The following is a 26,454-nucleotide window of genomic DNA, read 5'->3' on the forward strand; positions in this document are numbered from 1 at the left end:
GCATGTCTGGCAGGGGCCTGGGTGAGATCATTGGCGAAGTTCTCAGTTGCTTCTAAGCAGCAGTCAGGGCTGAGACCAGGTGCTGGGAGAGCAGAAACGGCTAAGCAAAGGGAGCACGAAGTGCTTTGGGGGAACTAGAGGCACGCTGGCTGTGAGCGGAACAATTGGACCATTCGGACTTGCTCCCGACAAGGGAGCCCAACAAAACGTAAAATCTCTGTGGAAGACAAGGACTTCCTCAAACTCTGGGTTGATTCAGAGTGGGAGTCCCTGACATAAGAGGTTGGGGAGTTGCCAGGATTCCAGGAAATCTATTCAATTAAACCTCTTCCCTTTATTTTAGATGAGTATCTGCTTCAAGGCAGTTGCTAGTGATAGGGACCCTTCTTATGAGTTGGAAGGGGTGGGATAAGTTGAAAAAAATGCAATGAACATCATTTACCAAGCTCTCAACTCCCCAATTGTTCTTCCAGTGTAGCCCGCCTGATAGGTCAGAAACCTTTTCTGCAGAGGGTTGTTTACTTGAAATGAATGATCTCACAAAGGTCAATATTTAATAGTGATTTGAGGAAGACATATTAAAGACAGAGCTGGAAGACACATTTCCTTAACTTCCATTCTAACACACTGCCAGCATGGTATGTTGGAGCACGGTATGTTGTCAAAGCAGAAAGAGCAGGTAGCATGGACCCTTGCTAACGGGGTACACAGCAAAATGGAGCTGACTTGGGGGATACCGACACACATTTGGTCCTCTGGTGTGATGTGCTGAGGGATTAATTTGTGTCATGTTGGAATACTCTAAAATGATGCTGGTTTTCTTGCACTGTTAACACTGTGTGTGTATACCCATTACACAGTAGATTTCAGTCCTGCAGAATCTGCAGTTACAGAGAACCAACTGGACCTCTTTGCTTATACATAAGCTAGTGTTTCCAGGGAGAAGAGCCCTGGGTTATCAGGTTCAGGAACACCCCAAATTCTTTCCAAGCTCTCCATTTCCTGCAGGGCCTCTTGGGATCACTCTCTTCCAGAGGATACACAGCGAATACTGTCTCTTTAAATAGTAGAGGCTGAGAACCTCTCAGGCCACCATGACATATCCTAGCATTGGACCAGCCCCTGAATAAACTGGAAAGACGCCTAGTCCAGCCTCAGTCACAGGGAGCTCCACCAGAGAACATCTCAGGGAGCCTGACTGGAAGCAGCAGAGCTCAGATTCCTGTCTGCTGTGGGCATCTGCTGTCCTGTGGGGAGGGCTTGCCTTCCATCCTTTGCATTTGACTGCAAAGAAATCTGTGTGGAGGAAGGCGTTACACCGTTGTTCTGGTGAGTTTTATTGGCAAATGATGCCTCTGGGTAGTGTGAGTGGCAATTCAATTCCCATCCATTGTAGCCTGCCAATGGAAAGGACTGTAATGGAGACAGCACAAAGGTACTGAAAATGACAGGGACTCCGGCGTTCTTAAGTTTTTGCTTAAAATCCAGGTGTGTATTTGGCTGGGGAGGCAAGAGAGTGGTCTGAGAGCACCTAGAACCCGAATACATCCAGATTGGAAGGGAAAGGGGCACCTAGGTCCCCCCACCCAGTGCAAGCAGCAGTATTCACACTGCTGGCATTCGGGGCTGGGACATGGCCTCTCCACCTGTGGCCAGCAGGCTCTGGGTGTGGCTAGGCTTGCTCAGCACTTCCTCAGTAGCATTTCCTCTCGAGCACTGAGAGATGGCCAGGAAGCAAGAGGCAGCAAGGGACAGATGGGGTCACCTTTCTGGCAGCTTGTGGTGTGTCTGTGACCCAGGAGATTATTGACTAAACTACCAAGTTCAAACAATGGGGAGGAGCAGGCTGTGGCTGTGCCTACAGCCACCCCCTTTTCAGGGTGTGCAGTAGACCGCCTTTAGAAGTTCCCTGAAGAGACAGAAAGGGAAGAGAATCCAGAGTTAAATACGATGCCACCGAGAATGCTTAGAACAAATAAGGTTTTAAGCAAGCAGGAGTGCAGCAGTGACTTCCAGGACACATCCAACCTGAAAATGACCTATAAAATAGAAGACTTAGTTCCATTTCCTCCCTCATTCCCAGGCCACGTGCACTCCATGTAGCTGTATAGCTCTAGGTATTCTAATCTATTTTAGTACAGAGGTGGACAGGCCTGCCTCGTAGGGCTGTGAACGTTAAATGTAGTATTCTTATAATAGGGGTGCGTTTGTGGCCTGGGCCTGCATTTTGTTCCAGACACACCGCTAAGGGCTTTGAGCATATCTTCACCACGCCCTTCAGCGCAGGCACCAGTAGCTCTTCCCAGAAACATTGAAAACATTGGAGCTGGTCAGTGAGTGCTTACAACCGGAAGGGAGCTGGCTGATTAGGTGTGCCTGAGTGCAGAGCCCGGACCTGAGTGCAGAGCCCGGACCTCAGCCACTGCACACCTCATCTCTCCTCCTCCTCCTGTGTGCCAAGCCCAGGTAAAACACCTGGTGCAGACAGGCCATTGAATACAAATTTTGCGAATATTCTTTTTTCATCTGGTAAGAAAATTTAAAAGATCATTTGTCTGAAGAACCCTTCAGATTTATTTATTTATTTATTTATTTATATTTCGTGAGCAAGAATCTACAGTTAGTTCAAATAATGGCTACTTTCAAATAGCAAAATAATATGGAACTATTTGAGTCATCTAGGGCTTGATGACACACAGCTCACTACTCATAATAGGTAGGGAGGGTGTGGATGTGCCGGTAGAGACTTTTAACACGTTGGCTCCTTGCTCAGTCTGCTGGACAGGACACAGGTGACCTGATGGCTACTTGGGCACATCTCCAAGAAGATCTGGCTAGCCTCTCCCTGTATAACTCTGGGAGGGCCACTCAGGCGGCTATGAATCAGCTCGTTTCTCTGGCTGATCTTCCGCACCTCACTCAGATGGCCAGTTCCCTCACCCCCCCCTACCCTCGAGGCCAGGACTCCAGCCAAGGCTGGGAGCCAGGCCAGATTGCCTCAGGCAAACTTCGCCTGGAGCTTATATGCGGTTGTAATCTGGTGTTTGCCAAAGCTAGGAGGAACCGGGTCCTAGGGCTCCCTGTCTCTTTGTCAACCTGCCCCTGGCTCTCCGATTCTGGTCCCAGCAGGGTCCTCTGAATCCCAAGAAGCCAGCACACTTTCTAGGTACAAACAGGAATAGCATGGCGGGAATGGGTGTTTTGGGGACAAGCCCAGTTAAGACCCCAGCGCAAGCGAGCCAGGTGTGCGAGGCCCCAGAGGTCCCGGCTGTGGGTAGGAGAGGGGATCCAGTCCCAGTAACCCCGCATGGGCACAGTCCACTTCGGTGCTCCCGGAAACCGAGCCCTGTGCACATGCGGCATGATGCCCGGCAAGCTTTACCCATGTGGGAGTGGGGGGCGAAGGTATGATTTATTGGTCAACAGGGTCCAAATACCACAGGGCTAAGGGAGGTGGGAGGTGAGAAGCCCAGGGACCTCAGGCTTCGAGTAAAAGTCTAGGTTTCGCCGAGATCTGCTTTTTTCCGGAGTGTCTTTAAGTCCAAGTAACTGTCTCGGGCAGTCAGTCGGCGCCCCGCCCGCCGGCCCCCTCTCCTCGGGGAGGCCCGCCCTCCCGCACACGCTGACCCCGGGACACACCCTTCTGCAGCGACGCAAACAGGGCGTAGTTCCCGTTAAAGGGGAACGCCGGGAGCCTCCCACTGCCCCCTTGCTTTGCGCGCGCGCAGCCCCGCAGCACAGCTGTCTTTGGGGGACGCCAGCAACCCAGAGGTCGCACCGGAGTTTGTGCCCGAGGCCACACTGCTCTGAGACAGCTGTCTCTTTGAACTGCAAGTAAGTTGGTAGGGAAAGTGAAGGAGGTGGGGGGGATAAACCTGTGCATCATCTGGAGATGGTGCCCTAGAGTGGTGACCGGGCTCCTGCCCTCCACAGGGCCGTCTTGTGGCGGGAGCGCTGAGACCCCTGCCTGCTTACTTTCCTAGCCTTACCCCAGGGACACACCTAGGACTTGCCTCCACAGCATTCAGACCTCAGGGTGGTGGCGGTGTCTGGATAGAGGGTGACTGGGGCAGCCATGCAATTCTTTCCAGAAGATGGACTGTTAAAATACCTAGGATAGTATCCCAGACCTCTAGCCCTTCAGGTCCTAGCCACAGGCCTTATCTGCTCTTGCTCCCTGCTCCTTGAAGCACTCCGCTGTAATTTTAATTTTCTGTAAAGCATGGAAAAATCCTATTTATATCTTCTGTGCATTCCTGGGTTTTTGTTTTTGATGTGTTCCTTGGGAGGAAAAGGGAGGTGTCTGGGATCGAATATTTGTCAAAACTATTCTGAAGTCTCCTTGGCCCAAGGTTCTGTCCTTAACTGGTCCACCCAGCTGCAGCCATCCAGGTCTTTCACAGCTGTACACATTCGCTATCGATCACCCAAGCTTTAGCTCCCTAAAGTCTGTGAAGTGGAGGGATAGGATCTCCGGACTTCAGAAACACACCTTGCCAGTTCTGATCTGTGGGAATTCTCAGACTCAACCAGTCCTTTTACAGTCTCCTTCCCGCTAGTTAGCGGCACCCCAAGATAGGGCTCCTGGAGCATCCACTCTGGATGGAAAACTGGACGGGGTACGCGTGGGGGCCCTGCCTGTGGCGGGCTCAGTCTGGCTGTCCGTGGGGCCGTTGGGGGCGGCGGGAAGAGCGTGGAACTAGCGGGGCTGAAGGCCCTTAACCCCCTGGGGGCGCAGGGAAGGCGCGGAGCCCCGCGCGCGGGAAGCTCGGGAGCCAGGCAGTCCTCCAGCCCGCCTGCTCTCCCGATCCCGGAGCTGCCAGCGTCTAGGCTGAGCCCAGGGCGGGGCGGCTCCTCTCCGCTGGCAAAACCCGGTGGAAACTTGGAGGCAAGTAACGGAACGCGAGGCACTCTGGGGTCTGGGAAAGCAGCCTCGGGCGGCGGGCGACCCCAAGCCGCTGGATACAATCCTGGCGCCACCCGCTGAGCCTTCCGCCCCCCGGGGGAATCCGCCCCGTGACTAGGGCAGGGATGTGGCCTCCCGAGTCCCACGAGCCCCGAGAGGCACCCGGGCTGGGCGGAGGCTTGCTGTGGCCTCGGCTCATCCTTCTGGAAACTCCTCTGCAACGCGCGCCTCCCGGGGTGATCGAGACGTGCGTACCACTGGCTTGTTTTGTTCCAAAGGCAAAAGATGTTTGATCGCGGGCGGGCGCTGGGCGGGGATAGGGATGGCGGCTGCCGCCCCCTCCCGGCCAGCTGGGCCCCCGGGCCAGGGCCAGAGGCCTCACACCCGCCTCCTTCTCCGTGCAGGCATCGCTCCACCGAGCCCGAGCCCAACTCCCAGTCACCATGCTCCTCCTGTTGTTGGGGATCCTGTTCCTCCACATCGCGGTGCTAGTGTTGCTGTTCGTCTCCACCATCGTCAGCGTGAGTGCGGGCGGGCGGGCAGGGGAGGCTCCCCGCGGGGCGGCAGCTATCCCTGCTCTGGGTTCCCAGGTGCTTCCCCAAGTACCAAAGCTGGGATGATATTTGCAGACAGCTGAACATCTCAGAGGCCCAGGGACGTTTGGTTTGGCACTTTCTGGCCACCCGTTTCTTTTCAGTCCTGTGAGAAAGTCGGGCCAGAGTCAGCGGTAGCAAGTGAGCAAGAACTGCAGGAACTTAGCTGGTCAGGCTTTTGAGCCAAAGGACAGCAGGGCAGATCCATGGTTCTTGGCCGCCAGTTGATAAGATTGGACTGCATTTTTCCCCACCTTGATGTAGCCTCTTTGAACTAGGTGGGCAATTTATAAAGTCTTACCCCCCCCCCCCCCCCAAATCATAGCTCAGACGAGTTGTTCCATTTATAAAACTCGTGAGGACTTGGAGTTATCAAGTTAAAATCGACTTATCTGGAAGGAAAGTTTGCAGATCTCTAGGCAGTATTGCAGCAGGCCTGTAGTATCTTAGGGGACTGCCCTCCACTGATAAGAGCTGACCAGGGAAATGACTGGTTATGAAGCTGTCAAACACGGTGGATTAATTCATTTGTACGTTTATTTTCTTGCCAATGAAGATGGATGCTTCTGGCCTTAATGACTTAGTGTAAGGCAAGGTGGAAGGGTGGTTTCTGAGAAACAGGTTTTGGGATTTGTAAATTGCTTTGTTATTTATAAGGTCTTCATTATGACCGTGGTTGATGCTCATCTTGACAGCAGTAGGAATGATAAGCTCCGTTGGCACAGAGCCTGGTTAGCAAGCCTGAAGCCTGGGTTCAGTTCCTAGCAGGGCGTGAACTTACGTATAGTAGTGCATGCCTGTAATTTCAGCACTTCTTGAGGTAGAAGCAGAAGGGTCAGAAGTTCAAGGTCATCCTTGGCTACACAGAGAGTTTGAGGACAGCCTGGGCTACATAAAACCCTGGCCCCTCCATGCTTACTCAAGAAATATATATGTAAAGAAGTAGGCTTAGAGAGCTCACGGCTAGGAATGAGGCCCAGAAGATATATATATATATATGTGTGGTGGGGGTAGAGCTTGCGTGCAGTCGTCCTTGGGCAAGTCCCTGGTTCCTACTACGCCACAGACCTCTTTGTGTGGTAGCATGTATATATGTGGGTGTCTCTCTCTGTGTGTGATATCTTCCTATTTCCAAAGTGCTTTTCACACACAAAACACGACTCCCACCTCGACGTGGTATCTGTATCAGACTGTCACCTCTCATTCCTGGATCACAGTTGTTAACTTTACCAGGGAGTGGCCTGTGCTGAGGGCAGGAAGGGGGAGGGTCAGGCCTCCAGGTAATGAGGCTAAGGAGTGGCCCCTGCTGATCTCACTGGGCAGGATGGGGTAGGGCAGGCCTCCAGGTGATTGGCTGCTCTACCATCCTCACCCTGACCCCCTTTTCCTCCCTCCTTCCTCACTGCTACACTGACTGGGGCGTTTGATTCTTTGCAGCAATGGCTTGTGGGCAATGGACACACGACTGATCTCTGGCAGAACTGCACCACGTCCTTCTCTGGAGCCGTGCAGCATTGCTCCTCATCCTCGGCAAGTGGTGAGGGACTAGTTTTGTGCTCTGTTCAGAGTGGTCCTAAGGGCTCTTCTTCTGCACCCCAAAAACATCAATTCTTGAGGTTCTGGTCTAGAAAGGCCCTACTGGGGGGTGGGGTGGAATGTGTCACCGAGTCACGAAACCAACATGAGAGGCAGGGGACAGTCATCTCACGGGGGGTGGGGGGTGGGGGGTGTCTTTAGTATCACCATGCCTCTGCCTGAGCCTGTCCTGGTCACTTTGTGTAATGTTCTTTGTGGGTAAAGAAATACAGACACAGGTAAGCAGAGGTGGTAACATGCCGGTTCACCGAAAGTCGATCCCATGGCAGCAGGTGATACTGTGGACATACTTGGTTTGGTGACTCTCCATCAGAAATGTCCCGTGTCTTCTCACTGCAGCGTTAGGCAGTTGAGACTTCCGGAAGATGGCCTGGCCAGGTTTGCCCCCACCCCCGTTACCAGACAGCCTTCCTAGGTCTTGAGCCTCAGTGGTACCATTTAGCATCATAAGCTGAGCCCGTGGGTCCTTCTCCATAGGGCCCGTTAAGGACAGCTTCCAATCTTACTGTAAGCTGCTCTCTCTTGTTCAGTTGAAGATGCCACACTCAGTGAGAGGGACCAGTTAATATCCAGCCCCACAGCAGGCAGTGAAGTGACTCTGGGCTCCGTGCAATCTGGACCCTTGGTTGGGTTTTTCTTTCTTACAGACTCTGCAAGAGTATCATTGAAATGTAGCAAATGAAAGACCCTAGACTCAGCAGAAATGGGAACTGGTAACATATTCATAGGGAGGACAGGTAAAAAGCTGTTGTAAAATTTCACCATTCTGGGGCTGGGGACAGGGCCAAGACCCCGGTCCTTTTGAAATGGATAGTTCTTCATCTGGGTGTGTGGGACACACTAAATTGAAACCGTCCTAGAGGTTGCATGGTGAGTTGGCAGCCAAGTCTATGAGCACCGCTCATGAGCGCCTGAGAACGTGATGAGAGCGCTCTTGGTCCCCCCCAAAGCCACAGCATCAGGTTTCAACCGCTTCAGCTTCAGGGGCTTGGCAGAAGTGCCCTAGACGTTCAGGATGTGCGGCTTCTGGCTCACCGCTGACACCTAGTGGTCAAAAGTGGCAAGACCGCCTGAAAAGTCAGCTTCCTCTCGGGCTTTGGCTCTGGTGTCCACAGGCGCTGTCCCCAAGTGGCATCTGGCCACGTGGGGTTGGCACAGAATTGGAGACTCTTAGGCCCGGAAGGAGCAGTTTTGGCAAGCATATTAAAACCGCCTGAGTTTCAGCTGAGACGAGGAGGCAGAGGAACTGCTAAATTGTGCACAAATTGTCTGCGAGAGAATGGCCAGTACAGCTGGGTAACCCGTTAACTGGCCCAAACTCTGCATCGTCCTACACGGTAAATAGCTGTCCCGTGATGCCAGAAGCACACGTCAAAGAGACACTAGTGCTCTTTTAAAGAGGGAACTTGCCTCTCAACTTCTCCGTGCCTGACAGATTCTTCTTCCTGGGTTCTAGCCTACAGTGATTCTGCTCCGTTTGTTAGTGTCTTCCGAGTCTGCCGGATGGCCTTTCTGGTAACCCCAGGTCATAGCTCTGACAATAACGGGATTTTGAGGCATTCAGGAAAGGTCCCAAAGAAACCGGGCTTGTTTCCAGTTGGGCTTATTCTAAATTAAGAGTTTCCATCTAAACTTCCCGAGTAGTAATTATCTCGATGACGTCTCCCCGGTGTGTCAGCAGGTTACCAACTAAGCTCTGAGTGATCAGTCCCCTGGGTCTGCTTTGCCTGTTCCAATGGTGTTCAACAATGAGTAGTTCGACAATAGAGTTACAAAGTTACTTTTAAAACACTGGGCCAGCCACCTTCATGAATGAACTGTGTTGCGTTGGTCTCCAAATTAAATGAAAATGTGTTTGTTATTAGAATGTTGGAAGCATATTTTTTGAAATAATCATTATTGATAGTGATTTGTAAAGAAGAGGAGGTATCAAGCATGTACCTCCATGTTCATGGTAGGCTTCCTACCTCCCTTGGGGTTTTGCTGCAGCCAAGGTTGGTCTTGAATTCTTGGGTTCAAGGGAGTCCCCATGCCTCAGCTTCCTCGAGGAAATGGGATACCATAGCCATATGCCACTGTTTAGCTCCAACCTGCTCTTTCTCTGAAGGGAACTGATGCTCTCTTCCTCCCTCTGGGGGGAGGTGGGATGCTCTGTTGTCATAGAAACCAGTGCTATGTGGATGTGGACTGCTAGTGTGTCCTCTGAGGCAGCCCAGTGTCTACACTGTCAAGGTGTATCAGGTCTTTTCTCAAAGCTGTCTCTTCACACTGGATCTGGTTTTACCTGTTCTTCTCGGGCCCTCAACCTCTTCCCATACTCTCAGTTTGTTTCCAAACTGATTCGCTTACTTTCTAAGTACTGCCTGCCTAATCCCTGCTGGAGCCAGAGGTGAACGGCTCTGTGGGGCCCACCCCAAGGTTGGGGAGCTCCTGGCTTTGGCAGTCAGGGACTTTGCCGCTGCTGACGCTGAACCTCGCTGAGGAGTCAGGGGATAAGTGTGGGGGCATGAGTCACTCCCTGTGAAGGCACACTGGGCCAGGTGCCCGAGGAGAGGGGGCAGGCCGACAGCGCCAGAGTTCAGGAGGAAGTGGAGGGCAGTCTCCAGTGGGAGGCAGAATATGATCCCTCCTCCAAAGGGCAGGCAGGATTTAAGTAAATACAGGCAAGCGGGGAGATAGGCTCTGTCTGGACAGTGACCTACTGCAGGAAGACAGGACGTGGTAGACCAGTTGACTGGTATTCTGATTAGTGTTAGGACTGTCTCCACCGGGCAGAACATCTTCAAACGTTAGCACCGCAAATGAGTTTATTTCCCTCTCTTTTGAGGAAGTCGGAGCACGGCAGCCCGAGAGATGCATGGGTTTCATGACATTTTTAGGAAACTAGGTACTTTCTAGGTACTTTGCCATCTTTTGGGGTTGGTTCTCATCCTCCATGAATGTAAAGGCTGCTAGAGCTCCAGCCATCTCATCCACGTCCTCAACAGCAGGGTGAACAAAGCAGAGAAGAAAGAATGTACTCTTTCCACTTTTAATAGAGTGTGCCTGGAACACACATTTGTTCCTTCCTTTTGGTGGAGCTTAGTTACCAGGTCATGCCTTACACATTTACAAGAAGGCAGAGAAATGGAGTAGAATTGTCAACAGTTTCTCTCTCCCTCCCCCCTCCATCTCTCTCCCTTCCTCCCTCCCTTTCCATGCTCTCTTCCTCCATTTCCCTCCTCCTCCTCCTCAAGTGTAGTGAAATCTCGGCGTCCTTTATCAACGCCTGTGGATCCTTGGTTTCTTCCAGTCCAGTCTGCTCTTCCAAACACCAGACTTGTGTGTTCAGCCACCTGCCAGAGAGTTCTGCTAGGCTGTTTCAGAGGCCCCACCCAAGTGGCCATCTTCAGAGTCATCCTGCACCTTGACCATTCTTTGCCACTGTCTAGTATCTTAGTGAAGAGTGCTCCACCGCCCAGCCTGCCCAGCAGCTGGAGGCCGCCCTGTGCACACTTCTCCTCCTTCTCAGAATCCCCGTTTCATAAGTCATCCCATCCTCTAACATCTACAGTCACAGTCCCCGACTTGTGAGAGCCACCGAGGCAGCTTCTGACTGGATAGCGCATATCTGTTCTTGACCCTCTGTGATAGGTCTTCCTATCTAGGAATCTAGGATAAAGTTTTTAAGAAGGAAGCCTGGTTCCGTCACTTGGTTTTCCAAACTTCCTGAGGCCCCATTGGCCCTCATTTCCAAGGTGACAGCCGTGCCATGGTCCAGGGGAATTGGCTGGAAGGGGCTCTTCCTCACCCACCCCTCTTCCTTCCATCATAGAATTTCAGCACTCCCATTGTCCCTCGGATGTAAACGCCCCACTTCAGGATTCTCCTTTCTTCTCTCCATTTCTTGCCTCTCTCCTCCACTCTCCCTCCCCGGTGTTTCACCAGAGCTGTGCTGTTGCACCTGTGGTGTGACAGAGAAGAGAGCTGGAGAGCAGCCATCCAGGGAGCTCAAGTGATGGCAGGCAGCATCAGGAGCCATGCCGGGAACGGAACAGTGGATTGAGAGCGTGGGGGGCTGCAGTGTGTACTTGAGTGGGTGGGTGGGTGTGGGGGAAGCGGGTTAGGAGTTGGAGATTGAGAATGACCCTGGAGTAAGCTGTGTGGACATTTGGGAGAGGCTGTAGGTAGGGGGACCACTGAGCACAAGATCGATCACAGGAAGGAGAGGAATAGAGCAGAGGGGCAGAGTGGGTCAGGACGGGGAGTGTCCTAAGATCTTCCAGACTCAGTAGGAGCTGTGCCCCTGGAAGTTCATCTCACTTCCCCATTCTGTTGAAACCCTGTCTGCTCTAGACTCTGGGAGATCTGTTTTCTTCTAGAAGCATTCATCAGGCAGACTCTGCTGGGCTCTTACCAGGAACCCCAAAATGTCTGGCTGATTATTCTTATTTCAAAAAAACACTTTTTTGTTTTTTTAAAAAACCTTTTCTGATTTCCATATATTCCTCTCTGGAGACATTTATTTTTATAATCAGACAGCAATTATAGAAAGGATTTTATATTAGAGAAATGAGTTTTAAGCTCCATGCATGGTGAATAGGACCAGAGGGTGGTGTCCACAGCATCGCTGAGAGGCAGAAGTGACTGGGGCCTTGGCTTTCAGATAAATAAGGTCTGTAAACTCAGGCTCTGGTGGGTGCTGAGCCTTCTCCGGAGTCCCTGTGAGGGAGCTGAGGAACCGCTGCTCCAGGTCTGGGCAGCACATGCTTTGCTGTTAAGTGAATCTGTACCTTGTGCTTTGAATTTATATAATTTTTAAATGTGTAGAAGTGATCTCCAACTCTGGATTTCACCTGTGTGGATCTGGCCTGGAGCAGAAGGGTTAGATCCCAGGCTGCTTGGGTGCCTGAGGGTTAGGAGGGCTCAGCCTGGCCCTGGTCTCCTCCTCACTGCCTGCAGAGAACTCAGCTGAGGTCAGGCACAGCAGACTTGCCTTTGGCACGACTTGACTCCCACCCCATCCCTACTTACAGAGTGCTCTGTTGTGTGGGAAACAGAGGGCCGTGACCACAGAAAGTGTGTCCATTCTTGACACATCTTTGATTTTAGAAAGTGTCTACTCAACCCAGAACGTGAAGGGAATAACCACGCCCAAGGCACGCTTTGCCTTCTCAGTGGTTGGAGACGCCCTGTAGGTCCCCTGGTGACACTGGACCTCTCAGCTGCAGAGAACTGCTCCATCTCATCCTTGCTCTTCATTTCCATGCTAAATGACAGCAACACACAGGTGTGGGTGGCCTTGATCGGGCTGGAAACAGGGAAAACCTGTATCTCGCCAGCATCGGTCCCACCAAATGCTCTTGGTGGCCTCTTTTGTCCCTGTCTCCAAAATGATGCCAGACTTTATCTCACTCTTCCATTTGGTGACACTGTCATTTTGGCAAGGACACCAGAGCATTTCCTTGCTGTGGCTCAGCTTCAGGTCAGACTTGAGGAAACCCAGAGGCCCTCTGCATTTATCGGCTCATGTTTCACAGCTTAAAGTCTTGGTGGCACCTTAGGCCAACCCATAATGCCACTGCAATAATGGCTGTTGATTTTACAGGATCTCATGGGTTCTCTGGCAGGAAAAGCAGTCTAGGGGATGGGATGTGATATTTGAACTCTTGACTTTCCTGTCGGATGTCAGTATCTACGTTAATATGGAACATTCACAGTCTTTGCCGTTTAAAAGCTTTAGCTGTGAGGCTGAAGTGAGAGGATTGCCTGAGCCCAGGAGTGTAGACCTGCACAGATAACACAGTGAGTCGTCCTTTCGTAATAACCGGTTATTATAGTTACTGTGATGCTGCATTTTAGGTTATGATATCAGCTGCATCTGTCAGGTTGCATTGGAGCCCAGAAAACATCCTTTGCATTTTAAGAGCAGGGAGAGCTTGGCTGTAGCTTGACTTGAGGGCATGGTGGCCTCAGAGGAGGATGTGTGGGCCTAGGGACTGAAAATACAGTCACTGGCATGCAAGAGCCTCCGACTATCACTGTCCCCATCAGTCTAGAGACACCTCTGCAATAAGCCCACTGTGCGTTTGTCCTGCTAGTGATAGGAAGCACCCAGCTTCCAGGGAAGCTTTTCCTTTCTGAGGAGACACCAGTGAGCTGCAGCCATGTGTCCTTCACGTGTGTGGAGGCTATCCTGTACCGTATGTAGACTTTGTTCCAGAAATTGGGCACACAGAGGCGTAAGAAAGACCAGGTTTCTGCCCCATGGAGCTCACAGTTAGTTGGAACAATCCTGAGTGTAGAAAGTGGGGTTCAGAAAGTTGTAGAAGTGAGGTAGATTGTTATCCCTGGGGAGGAAGGAGCAGGTCCTAGGAGGCCTCTTTGTCCACAGTGAAGGGTGGGCATTTTGAAAATGATTTCTGGGGAAAGGCAAAGGACCAGTGAGGTGCTGTGGTGATGTTCCAGGCTGGGAATGATGGGCAGTGGCAGTCCGGATGACAAAGATGATACAAGCACTATGCCAGGCATTCTTGTTAGAGTCCGGCATTGAACCCACATTGGAACTGTAGGACACCGGTAGAGGCTTGGCTGGATGGGAGGTGGGGAAGAAGAGGGGCGCTGGTGATAACCGTGGCTACTGCATTAGATGTAGGGTTGTGGAAGCATGATTAGAAATGATGTCTAGGTTTGTGGGGGCAGGAGATAGGTACGAGATGGGTCTTGGACTGAGTTAGTAGGGATGGAGGAGGACGGGCATCGGAGGAGAGGAACCAGGCTTGCATTTGCTCATCAGCAGTGTGAGCAAAGTCTCTTTTTGGATTTAGCAGTCCCTAGGGACCAGTCTCACTGGATCCCTACAGTTGGACATCCTGAATCTGTGAGGGGCATATTCAGGGTCCTGAGGCTGAAGAGAGGGCAGAGGAAGAACACAGTCTTGAGCTGAGCCTGGGACAGAGGTTAATGGGGATCTGCTAAGGAGGGAATCTTGAGACGGGCAACTTGTGATGTGAGAGGAAGTCCATGAGAGGAAGACACTTGAGAAATTCCCTTGTTTAGCCCACAGCTTCTGTCGCCTGGGGCAGTCAGTCCTGGTGGCCTTCCCTGTGTCGGTATTCTAGACTTGGGCTCACTGTGTTCCATTGCTCATCTTCAAGAACTGGAAATCTTCCCAGTGGCCTTTGAACCAGCATGGGGGTGACAGTAGTCTTTGTTCTGTTTGACGGAATAGTGGAGGATTGCCGTTTCGTCTCCTTCTTCCGGTGGCTTCTCTGGAGCTAGTGAGATTGTCCCAGGGTCCCCACTGGCTGGTCTGGGTAGGCAGCAAGTGTGCCATTGAGAGCCTCTGAAGTGAACCCGTGGATTTGGCTTAGCTGACTGGGGAAAAAAATCAGAGCTGTCTCTCCATGCCACATCATCTCCCCTCCCCCTTCTCGACCTTTGGTGGAGTCCAAATCCAAAAGGTGCCAGGGGGGACGCTGCTGACTCTGATTTCAAGTGCATTGTTGACTCTTCAGGTACTCCAGTGCATTGTGGTGGAAAAACAAGTCAATGAGACCACCGGAATCCAGCACTGGTCCATCTCTAGCAAGTGGGCAGACTGGTACCCTGATGGCTTTACAGTTATCTGTGCTAAGGACACACAGTCAGAGTCCTCACTGCACAGGTCCCAGGTCCTCTGACATCCAGGGCATAATTGGTATGTAGGTGGACCCAAGGAGGTGACTAACCCTTGAGCTTGTTCTTGGGAGTTAGAATATCAGGGGACCCAGGGAACACAGAAGGGCTTTGTGCATAGGAAGGGGTGGGTGGCATACTGTTCCTGGTCAGTGTGGGGACTGTGTTCTTTCTAGCTCCTGATCTCCATGATAACCTTTTTGTATCTGGTGGGGGGAGAGTGGAGGACTTTGGTTTTCCTTGTATGGAGAAATCCCGTAAAACCCAAAGATGTCATAGACAGCCCCTCCACTCCCTGTCCATTCTCAGTTCACAAGGATTAGGCTCTGCAATGGAATCTGCCTCTCTCTCTAGTCTGTTTCTGTGGCCAAACTCAGTGTTTTCAAGTGGGCTGCCGTGGTCAATGATTTTGAAAACTATTAAACTGTAGAAGTTTATCAAGCTTTTTTTATTTTTATTTTTTAAACAAGCACAACTTCTTGTGGCCTTTAATAATTCACTACATGTTGTGTCAGAAAGAAAGGCTAAGGTACTGGAGCATGAAACCCACGCCCCCTTTTTAATGTCGACTTGTGGATTGAGTCTCAGGATAAACATTTTCTGCAGCTCTTCCTGTTTCCCGGGCTTTTTAACAGGGTACAGACGAAGCCTCCAAATGCTCCCTCTGTTCAAGGAACTCAGGGACCCCAGTGAGTGCATGGGGATCCCTGTGCAAATCCAAGACCCAGTGCGTAGAAGAGCATGGGTGTCAGAGCATAAACTAGACTGAGTAACTGGTTTGTATCTTCCACGAGCCTGTTAATTAGGAGTACAGGTATCTGAGTACTTGTGTGAATTGAGCATCTTATCCAAAAGGTCTGCAGCTGGAGGTGCCTCTGGTTTGGGGTGTTTTTAGACGTCGGAACACTTGCATATGCATTAGCCATGTTTGGCAAGGGACTCAAGTCTAAACTTGAAATGTATTTATATACAGCTGATATTCGTAGCCCACAGATAGACATCTACATATTCAGTGCACCTATCACTTTGGGTCAGGTGAAGAGCTTTCCACTGCGTCAAGTTCCAGATTGTGAACATTTTGGGTGTTTGGATTAGTGACAGTCAACTTGCTATCATGTCATTGGAGTCCCTGGATGGGAGGGTTCTTTCTAAACCACCCACCCACCCCAGCACTTGGTGTTCACTCATGTCCAGCTGCAGGTTGCTCCCACTGAAACACCTCCTTAATTATCGGCTGAAAAGGCCTCAGGAGAGGTGAGCCTCCATGGTCTCTGAGCCCCAGGGCCTTGCCTTGCTTTCCTATTTGATATACTTGCTGCAGGGGTCATGGGCAAAGTTAGCTTGAGCCTCCATTCTCGTCTCAAACTGCTGGGGGGGGAAGGGGGAGGCCCCGGGACAGGACCCACACTGGACTCGGGGCCACCAAGCTGGTGGGCGAAGGGTAAGCAGAGGCCGCATTGTTCAGGGTGGAGGCTGCTTGGAAATCCAGCTATTTCTGGAATGGCATTCATACTGAGAAAGAAGGGAAAATGGTGATTTTTGTGTGATGGTGGTGGGTTGGAGATTTGGGGGTGGGGGTCCTGCTCTTAGGGGCTGTCATGTGACTTTGAAAATAGTGCAGCACTGTGCCTGTGGGAGGCACTAACTCCTGCCTTTGTGATGGACCAGCCCTGATGGCTTTCTTCCATCTCTCCAGTTCGTGTTCTATCTTATCTACCTTACATTTTCAACAGAACTACTTATTATTTATGGGTTGTTTTTGGTGGCCCTGGAGACCAGACCCATACCATTGAGTATGCTAAACAAGTCACCGATCTACTCAGCTGCATTCTAGACTCCTGTGAGCTCTCTCTCTTGAATCAGAAAACCATTCACAAATTGCCCAGGGAGAAGCAGAGGTCAGGGAGAGGCTGGGTCAGTGCTGGTAATGACGGAGGCAGATGAACTGTTCGTGTCTTCTGAGCCCTTAACCATCTAGACTGTAGGCCCTAGGCTAAGAATATAGCCGAGGGGGCAGATGTATTTCCTTCTCTGCTCAGCTGGCTTCTGGGCAGGAATCTGACCTTGAAGGGAAGCTTGGGTGAGCCAGCTCCACCATCCCCTGTGTGCTCTGGGGGATGGGCCTGTCTACAGCCACAACCCGACACAGAAAGTTGTCTGTAGCCCTGGCACCGGGCAGCAGTCTCACTGGAGCAGCAGGCCCGTGGAGAGCATGCAGGCTTTTTCATTCCGGTTCAGCGACCCAGGGTTGAGATTGGCTTAGACTTGGCACCGAGAATTCTAGCGACGTTTCCCCGGGTATCCAGTCTGCATTCCATACTAAGTGAGCTCTGGAGAAGGGCAAGAGGTTTCCTTGGATTATATACTCCGTTATTGCAGGCTTGCATTTAGCGGGGAGCAGAGAATTGCCACAGTGGGGCTTGTTCACCGTTGGAATAGCAGCCTTCGCAGGTCACTGGAAACCCAAGTTGCAAGTGGATAGCCTTCTCCCTGACTTCTGTTTCTCTCTGCTGTCGTCACTAGCCTCTTACTTTGCTCTAGCAAAAGTGGGCACACCAGCTTTAGAGACCAAAGTAAAGCCACCACCTGATTCACTAAATAAGCGTTTGTTGGCTAAGTCAGCTGCACCCACTGGTTTACGCTCTCCCTGACTTTGTCCTACAGAAGGCAGCTGAGTAGTCACGGCCGAGGTCCAGTGACCTCCAAAGCTTGATCTGCCAGCTCACTGCAGTCAGCTTGCTGTGTAGACAGCTACCCGTCTGCTGGTGCTTTACAGTGCTGCTGTGCAGGGGAAGAGAAACACAGCGACGTCCAAGTTGTGTCAGGATGCTTTTTGGAGTTCTAGTTGGTGCCCCGGTCACACCAGTTCTGTGAAGTCTGGTCCCTGGTACAGCACTGACCTGGATGGAGGCGCCTAGAATGGAGCCTCAAGTCACAGCATAAAAGGTTCTTTCTCTGCTGCTAGCACTGTCTGAGTGGGGTTGGCTTTCTTTCCCAAAGCCCCTTCCTCCCTTCCCATTTCTCCTTATTTCTCTCCCTCCTCCCTCCTTCCAACGGGATTGAACCCCAAAGCCACTTGGATCAACTTCTGCACCCTCCTTGAACAGGGCTCTCACATCAGTCCGAATCATTGCAGCCCTATGATCTGGGATAGTAAGCCAAGCTAAAGAAGGGCAATTCAGTTCTCCAAGAGGCATGTGGCAAGTTAAGTGGGTGGCCAGCAGAGCCACTTCAGGACTGTTCCAGTTAGAGCACGTACACATGACTGCTAGGGAGGGCCTGGCTGTGCTCATCATGGCTTGAGCCTGTTCTCACATGGACTTAAGCACCCACCCTTCTGCCCTGGCCACCCCTCTATTCTAAGTCTGAGAAGGAGTCTGGCTGGGGAGAAACGTTAGGGTAGCTGAACAATCCCTTTAGGGCATTGCAGGCTTCCTCTTGAGCAGCCAGCTGGCTGGGCCAGCCTTGGGACTGTCATGGAGGCTGCTTTCTCCAAGGCCTGGCTCTGCTTATCCTCTGCTGTCCTTAGCTAGCCTGATGGATGGCACTTGGTGAATAGAGGGTCTTTCTTCTATATGCCCAGGAATCCTGCAGTTGATCAAGGTTTGGAAACCCAGCCCTTACTATTGACACTACCATATCTTCTTTGCCTTGTGTTTTTTTAAACTTGTTTAAATGCTTGCATAATACATGTGAAGCTGCCTTTCCTTAGGAAATGTGGATTTGTTCCCAGCCTGATGCCCCAATCCTCGTAAACTCAAGCTCCTCACATTCAGTAGGGTAGTTAGTACTTGTGCGTAACCTCTGCACATCCTCCTGTTTGCTCGGCCAGCTTAGCAGTAGGACAGTGGGAAGCCTGTGTCAATAGTTGGCGTTGTATTGTTCAGGGGGTGTGGGTAAGGGAAGGCTGTGCGTGTACACCACAGGCAAAGCTTTGCAAAGCATCTTTGGCCTGTCTGGCTGAGCCTGTGGATGTGAAAGCTTCAGACAGCTGAAGATACAGGTCTTCTTATTAAAAGTAAGTCAGAAGATACAGATCCAATGAAAAGATTTTTGACCAAACTCCTCCTCATTATGACTGAAGTTCCCAGAGGTCCCCTGGGCATCAGATCGACAGACCTTTGTTTTTGTTTTTGTTTTTTTTTTCTGTAGGCGTGCTCTGTAGCAAGTCCTGTCGTTTGGTATGTTTACATAATGGCCCTGTGCTGTGTGCACATTTTACTCCTTATTGTCTTGAGGTCTTAAAAAGGTGCTGCTGTCTAATTGTCATTTTTCAAGTGTTGCAGGTCCGTTGTAGGTAGATAGCCTAGTGTTATTGTAGGGGACTGTACGTAAGACATTATAGGGAGATATACTATTTCGTTTTTCCTTATAGGACTGACACTACTGTGAGCATCCTGGTTGAATTTCCTGGTTGATTTCCTTAATTTATACCAACTCAGTTAATTTTGGATTTATTTCATTCTTGTTTTGGCAGCTTCTGGAGTTGACCGTTAAACCCCCTTCTCTTTAGTATTTCTCTAGTAAAGGCGTACGAGGCAGACATTGTCCTCTGAAGGCTGCTTTGGCCGCAGCCTGTGGGTCTGGCATGTTTACTTTCAGTGCCGTTCTTTGCTGATGAAGTTTTTAAGTGTGTTTTCGAGTATATGTTCAAGTATTTACTTCCAGATACAGATATTAAATTGTTGAGTCATTACGTCTTCAACATTGAAAAATGTACATAGAGTCTTTCAGATCTCTAGGTGTGAAGGGCTGTGAGAACAGTGTGTCATGTTGAGCCAGGCGAAGTGACAACTTTAAATTCTGTTTGTTGTTAGTGTCTGTGCTCACATGACATGATGCCCATGTGGAAGGAAGAGGATGGCTTCGGGGAATTGGTTCCCCCTTCCACTACAGATTCTTCCAGTGCTTTTACCCACTGAGCCATCTCACCAGACCAGACGCTAGCTTTAAACACTTGTTTTTTGACAGTTGGGTAGATTAAAAACTGATATCACAGTCTTCATGAGTTTCTCATACACCCCCTGGTTATCTAGTAGGGTTAAGTGTCTTCCTATATTTACTGGCTTCATGGTTTTCATTTGTGGATCCCATATCTATGTGGCTTTTTAATTTAACGTTGGGTGTGTCGATCCCTCTGCAGCTTAATCTTGTGGATCTGTGAGCTAGAGACCTAACTTCAGCTGACATCTCTTCCTCCTTATGGCTTGCAGACTGTATTTAATGTATACTAAATTTGTGTCTATACATCTGTGTCTATACATCAGAAGCCTTCCTTCTGCCCGACTCTGTAACATTTTCTTTCAGTGACTAGAACATATGGTTTGACTTGCTAAAACTTCATAAGCTTTACATGTAAAATATTTTAATTATATATTATAGATACGTTTTATTAGTTATATTACTAATAGCATGTAAGGTAATAGGCATACACTGGAGGTCTATGCTTGATGTCTGGTAATTTTTGTTTTTCTGGTTTTCTTCCCTTTGTTTTATATTGTTGTTGCTCTTTTATTTGTTGTTACTATGCTTGATTCAAAAATTTTTCTTAACTGCTTTTTTTTTTGCTTCTATTCTTTTTTTGAAGAAAAAAATTTGAGATAGGGTATTATGTAAACCAGGCTGGCCTTGAACTTGCTATGCAGCCAAAGATGACCTTGAACTTTGGATGAGCCACCATGCTTGGTTTGAGCAGTATTGGGGACTGAAGTCAGGGTTGCGTGCAGCATGGGCAGGCACGCAGTAAACCGAGCACAGTCATCTTTTAGGTGAAGTTTTGAATCATTTTGTCAAGTTCCAGTTGAGATACTAACAAGAATAAGATATTTTTGATAAAATTGGAATCTTACAGCTTTGAGTGTTTCTGTCCAAAAAAAAATGTTGCTTTTTTGTTGTTGTTCAATTCCATATCGATTTCCCCCCAACCAGATATTTTATTAAAAATACATGTTTTCGTATTTCTTCAATTTCATTAATCTGTACTAACTCAATTAATTTTGGATTTGTTTCATTCTTGTTTTTCCGGCTTTTTTGAGTTGATAGCTCAATCCCCTTTTCTTTAGTGTCTTCCTAGTAAAGGTGTCTGAGGCAGACATTGTCCTCTGGAGGCTGCTTTGGCCGCAGCTCCTGGGTCTGACATGTTAATTTTCGGTGTCGTTCCTCGCTGGTGAAGTTTTTGCCTTTCATTTCCACTTCTTTAAAGGATTGTCTAAATCCTCTGGTAAGGTGCAGATTGATTTTGGCTTCTGTTTTATCTTTCTAGGCCGGTGTGCATTGCACTTGCAAGGCAAACGCTATGCTCTCAGCTGTGGCCTTGGCCTTGGCCCAGGCTGGTTTTTTATTTTTAACTCTTGAGTTATATTTTATGCTTGGCTCATCCCTGCTTTCCTGAGATGTTTTCCCCCCAATACCTAATACACAGTCAGTCTGTGAGACTGCCCCATATGGGTTTGAAAACATAGTTTTTATCGCTGGAATATACATTTCCTGTGTCTCTGCTGTACTGAGACAGTGCCTGCTGTAGGAATAACCCTGACCTTGTCTTTTGGCTTTCTGATTTACAGACTTGGAAGGAGAAAGCTTTTCTCTTTGGCTCCCCTTTATTATATTTTGGCTCAAATTCTGTTTTCTTGTGTGCTGTCATTGACCTTTTATTTTGATTATCATTTAGTTAAGGTCTCTTTTTGGAACTGTCTTCAGATTGCTGATTGTTCGGTGAATCTCTTAGGTAATTGGCTGGACTGACTTGACTCGGAGTCCGTGAGTAATCTGAACTCATGGCCAAGGATAGAGTTGGTCTTACTGTATGGGTCTGTGTGTTTCATCTATTGTACTGATGGTTGAAAACCACTCCCTTCATCTTCTGACCCTCACAGCCAGTATAGATGGTCAACAAATGCTCGCTAAATAAATCTCCCGAATCCCTCACTTCTGTTCTGATTTGAGAACCAACTTTGGGTCAGACCACTCGTGTATAATGGGGTTCAAAAGTCAATAAATGAAGGTCAGAGTACTTTTCTTACTTGTATAAACTTCACATATAAAGCTTTCGAGTCTTATCCTGTGTGAGATCTAGTGGTGATTCACACTGTGTGATTCACACTTAGTGAAAGATCTTAGAGCTGGAGAGGGAGACCCAGGGTAGCACCTGCTCCTCCAGCCTTGCCCCTTAGGACAACGCACTCTGGGGGGCATGTCCCAGCCACAGTTGGGTCATAGCTCTAGTTTCAGATTGAGACCTTAGATCGGGGCTTCTGTTTCATCTCATGGAGCTAGAGGGTGTTTTAATGTACCATGGTAACATCAGCTTTATTGCAGAATGATCTTTCAGAAAAGTCACACTGTAAGGGAAAGACACCAACGTTAGTGGCATACACATAAGTGGAGGTTGTGTGACCTGAAATTGGGGCTGCTCCTGGCCCCTCATTGTTCTTTAACAGAGAAAGAAATTGGAGAAAGCACCAGCATATATTGCTATGTGGCAGAGCGCAAGTCTGGAGTCAGGGCCTCTCAGATAGGGAGGTGACACTTGGGCTCATCAAACATCTCTGGAAATCTCTCTCAGTACAAACAAGCTAGATTAGTTTAGCTCGAGTTTCTTCCATCTGATAATGCTGCCAGTGTGGGTCTGCAGAAGACTTGTTGGAAACTCTGGAAGTGGTTCACTGGCTGCACCTGAAAGATTTCTCCTGAGCTACTCAGAACTCCTAACAGGACCATCTTATTCAGTTAGTCATCACAGGTTCCATGTCCTTTATCCAAAATGTCCTGCACCAGAAATACTGAAAATTGAGGCTTTTAAAATCTTTGATGTTTGCATATATATAGTGTTGACCATGAGACCCAAGTCTAAATGTAGAATTTGTATACTAGGATGTAGGTAGCCTGAAAACAGTTTCATATAGTCTGTTTGATAATTTTGTGCATAAGTTAGCATTTCTTGGTGTGGCATTGTCTACTTGGATCAGTATCCTGGCTTTTTAAATTTATATATTTTGGAGCACCTTTTGTGCAGGTTTTTAGGTAAGGGGTGCTTAACTTTTTTTTTTTTTTTTTTTTGGTTTTTCGAGACAGGGTTTCTCTGTGTAGCTTTGCGCCTTTTCCTGGAACTCACTTGGTAGCCCAGGCTGGCCTCGAACTCACAGAGATCCGCCTGGCTCTGCCTCCCAAGTGCTGGGATTAAAGGCATGCACCACCACTGCCCGGCAGGGTGCTTAACTTTTATAAACCATCCAGAGTTCGTAGCTTTGGATGTTGTGCTAGGCATGGGTGCAAGCTTCTTTCGGTGACAGGGTCCCTCTGTGTAGCCCAGGCTGGTCTTGAACTCACCTTGATCTTCTTTCAGTGTTAGAATTACAGATGTCTGCCGCCACCGGGTGACATGTACACGTTTAAGTTATTGCACACCAACTAGTTACTGCTTGAGAAACTAAAACCTTTTTTTTAAGCTCTCTTCTTTGGTGAGAGGAGGGTCTGGACATGGTACAACCCATCTGGTGGACACTGTACATGTCCCCCTGTCACACGGAGCTCAGCCCGCTTCTTCCTTCACTTCCTCTGGAGTCAGATTAGCTTGCAGCAGATGTTGACCTGGGGATAGCCTCCCTTTCCTGAATTTCATTTGGAAGTTTAGCGATTCGCCAGAAGCATGGCAGGTTGACCACAGGGAAAACACAGAAGCTGTGATGCTATCTGGTGATTTAACGGAACTGAGACAACAACTCTGTGCTGAGATCGAAGGCTACGGTCAAGATTGACCAAGAAAAGAACGGAAATGGCAGAGAACTTGACATGCCCAACATTTTTAGCACTTTCTTCCTGCTCTCTCTATAACAGTCATTCTTAGGATCTCTGTGGGGGATGCTAACCTACTGAATATTGGTTATGAACTATTATTTTTGGAATATAGTTGGAGAGGTTCCAACACACCCTTCAGAAACCTATATGAGGAGATGCCCTTGAGTACTGGGAAGCAGTGGAAATGGCTCATATACATTGTTGAGCGCATATACACACAGATGGATGGTCCTTGGTTACCATGGGGTTTATGGTTCAGTAAAACCACATAAGTAGAAACTAATGTAAGTCAAAGGTGCATTCAACACACAAGCTGCCCAGCAGCTGAGCACCCTGTGCACTGCAGTATGGACTGTTTCTGCTCGTGATGGTGGCTGGGTGGCCTCCTGGGAGCCGCCTCTCACTGCCATTTGCTGCTGCTGTCCCCCTTGTGACAGAGAACTATACTACACACAGCCAGCCAAGCTCCAAGTGTGAATTACAGTTTTTACTGTTCATGCTTTACTTTTTATTGGAAAGTCGAAAATTACAACTTAGGACTATACAAGTCCTGAATCGTCTGCTACCTTAAGCAGCCCATTTGGCAAAAACATTGGAAGGCAGTTCAGTATATTTTGAATGGCGTCTAGTGACGCATACTTTTCCTACAGCCCTTTCCAGAAATATCCATGGTTCAACAAGAAAAGGTGGCTTGCTGATTGTCTTTTTAAAGTGCAGAATGAACTGTTCCCACCAGGTTGGGGGTTCTCAGGAATCGGGCCCCCTTGACTCCCCATGCCCCATGGCAGGTGTTCCCTGGCCATTCCCAGCTTTTCTAACCAAGTGTTCCTTCTCCTAGAATGGCTGCAGTCTGTCCAGGCCACCATGGTCCTGTCTGTCATCTTCAGCGTCCTGTCTCTGTTCCTGTTCTTCTGCCAGCTCTTCACCCTCACCAAAGGCGGCCGCTTTTACATCACTGGATTCTTCCAGATCCTTGCTGGTAAGTTGTGGACGGTGACGGCCATATGGAATATGGGCCTTTTGAAGGACATGGTGCCAGTGGTGGATGTTTGAATTCGACTATTGGATGTTTATCCTGAAGCTTTTCCTCTCTCTGTCTCTCTGTCTCTCTCCAGCCCTCATCACATGTGTTTGTGTGTGTGTGTTTGTGTGTGTGTGTGTGTGTGTGTGCGCGCGCGCGTGCGTGCGTGTGTGTGTGTGTGTGTGTGTGTGTGTGTGTGTGTGCGTGTGCGTGTGTATGTGTGCACAGCATGTGCATATATATTTAAACTTAGGAGCATTCCACTGCTCTGTGGAATGATGCACACATGAAAGAGTCTTCGGGTCTTAAGAAAAGCCTTCAAACATGCCAGACCCATCACCATGAATGAGGCTGTAATATGGGCACATCATTAGAAGTAAATGCTGAGGCTGCCCGCTGAGCCAAGGATGTGATGCCCAAGACACTGTCTTGGCCCTGTTTAGACCTTGGCCCTGTGCAGAATGCTGGTGAGGGTGTTCTCAGGAAAGTGTCTTGTGCCTATAAGTGGAAATCGTCACACTGACACACTCCCCTGGACTTGGATTCCTGCTGCGTTCTCTGCTGCCTTCACCAGCATTCTGTGCTAATGCTTCCAAATATGAGACTCTGGTGACACACACAAACACAGGAAAGGCTTCCACCTTCTCCCTGTGGTCTGTGCGATGGGGTGTAGGGCCCAGAAGTGTCTGTCACAGAGGTAAATACCTTACAGTTCTGTCTCTGGAGTCTGCTCAGTGTCTTGCTTCGTTGACGCCTATCTTCTGTCTGATGTTCGCCAGTTGACCAAGACTGGAGGGTATTGGAGAGAAGTGAGAGGCAGAGAGTAAACCCCAGAACATGCCTAGGTACCATGACACCCTCCCGATCCTGGCTGTCTATATAGCCAAAGATGTAGTGTCCCCACGTTTACTGTGAGAACGTCACTGGAGTTGTATCACCACCCATGCTCAGAAGCAGCCCTTGGGGGATTAGAAACAACCCTCAAGTCCTTGGTGGATTGCTTATACAGAGAGACATGGCCTGAGGCTGGCTGTTAATACCTTTTCTAGAAGATCTGCCAGTCTGTCTGTCTCCCAAGGGCTGGGATCAGAGGCATGTGTCCCCATGCCCAGTCCTGCTCCTGACTTTCAGTGGATGCTAAACTCAGATTCACACCTTTTGTTATTGGTAGGTTTTGAAGCGTCGGCTATGAGTAGCCGCACCTGCAGAACTGCTCAGTGGAAAACCAGCTGGGTGGAGCCGAGTTACTGGGCAGCAACCTTTGCATCTGTATTGTTTCCACTTAATTATGGCTGCTTTCAGTTATCCAGGGTCTTTTTTACAATACCAACCTCGTGAAAATTCACAAAGTCTAGTCACTACCCTTGATCTTAGCCACAAGGCTGAGGAGAAGAGCTGTGAAGTCCCGAGATAAGGATCGAGGTGGTCCATGTGGCCTCTGGGTTAAGGCCGTTCCATCCACACGGACGCTCTAACTGTTCAGAGTCTGTCTGCTGTGGTACTTGCTTTACACCATTGCTCCTCCTCTGAACTCATTGTGAACATTCTAGAGCACTGCCTCAAGTGCCCCTGGCTTTGAAAACACGTGAGTTTTGCTTTTCCTTAGGCCCTTCAAATCTAGCTGCTCATCTCTCACAAGACTCGTTTTCAGTCAGCTGAGCGGCCCTTATTTAGGTAAGAAGTTCTGGAGAGTTAGAAATGTTGAAGTGAAACCGTGGCTGTGATTTCCTAAGAACATTCTGTACCTGGTTGTCACCTCTAGTCCAGACGATCTGAAGGGCGCTCTCGTAGGAATCTCGGGTCTCCAGAATGTTCATTTGAAACTGCTGGCAGGTCTTTCTACTCAAATTGGAAACCCAAGAACTGGGGCTTTACCCAGAGACCTC

The 26,454-nt window shown here is 49.3% G+C and overlaps 1 protein-coding gene across 2 annotated transcripts in view; it reads left to right on the forward strand.

Annotated features, from left to right (window-relative positions):
* Positions 1-1,177: 1,177 nt before the first annotated feature.
* The window catches only part of Pmp22 (peripheral myelin protein 22), a 32,082-nt gene continuing 6,805 nt past the window's right edge, over positions 1,178-26,454 (forward strand). Inside the window, exons 1-4 of one of the 2 annotated variants that reach the window (XM_059269391.1) lie at positions 1,178-1,329; positions 5,311-5,427; positions 6,937-7,036; positions 24,386-24,526. In XM_059269391.1, the coding sequence (XP_059125374.1) occupies positions 5,350-5,427; positions 6,937-7,036; positions 24,386-24,526 (319 nt within the window). In that variant the 5' untranslated portion in view covers positions 1,178-1,329; positions 5,311-5,349. Of the gene's footprint in view, positions 1,330-3,675; positions 3,835-5,310; positions 5,428-6,936; positions 7,037-24,385; positions 24,527-26,454 lie in introns of those variants that run through there. The other variant, XM_059269390.1, reaches the window with a different exon arrangement.

This window comes from Peromyscus eremicus, chromosome 8a, assembly GCF_949786415.1.
Source record: "Peromyscus eremicus chromosome 8a, PerEre_H2_v1, whole genome shotgun sequence".
NCBI classification, from domain to species: domain Eukaryota; kingdom Metazoa; phylum Chordata; class Mammalia; order Rodentia; family Cricetidae; genus Peromyscus; species Peromyscus eremicus.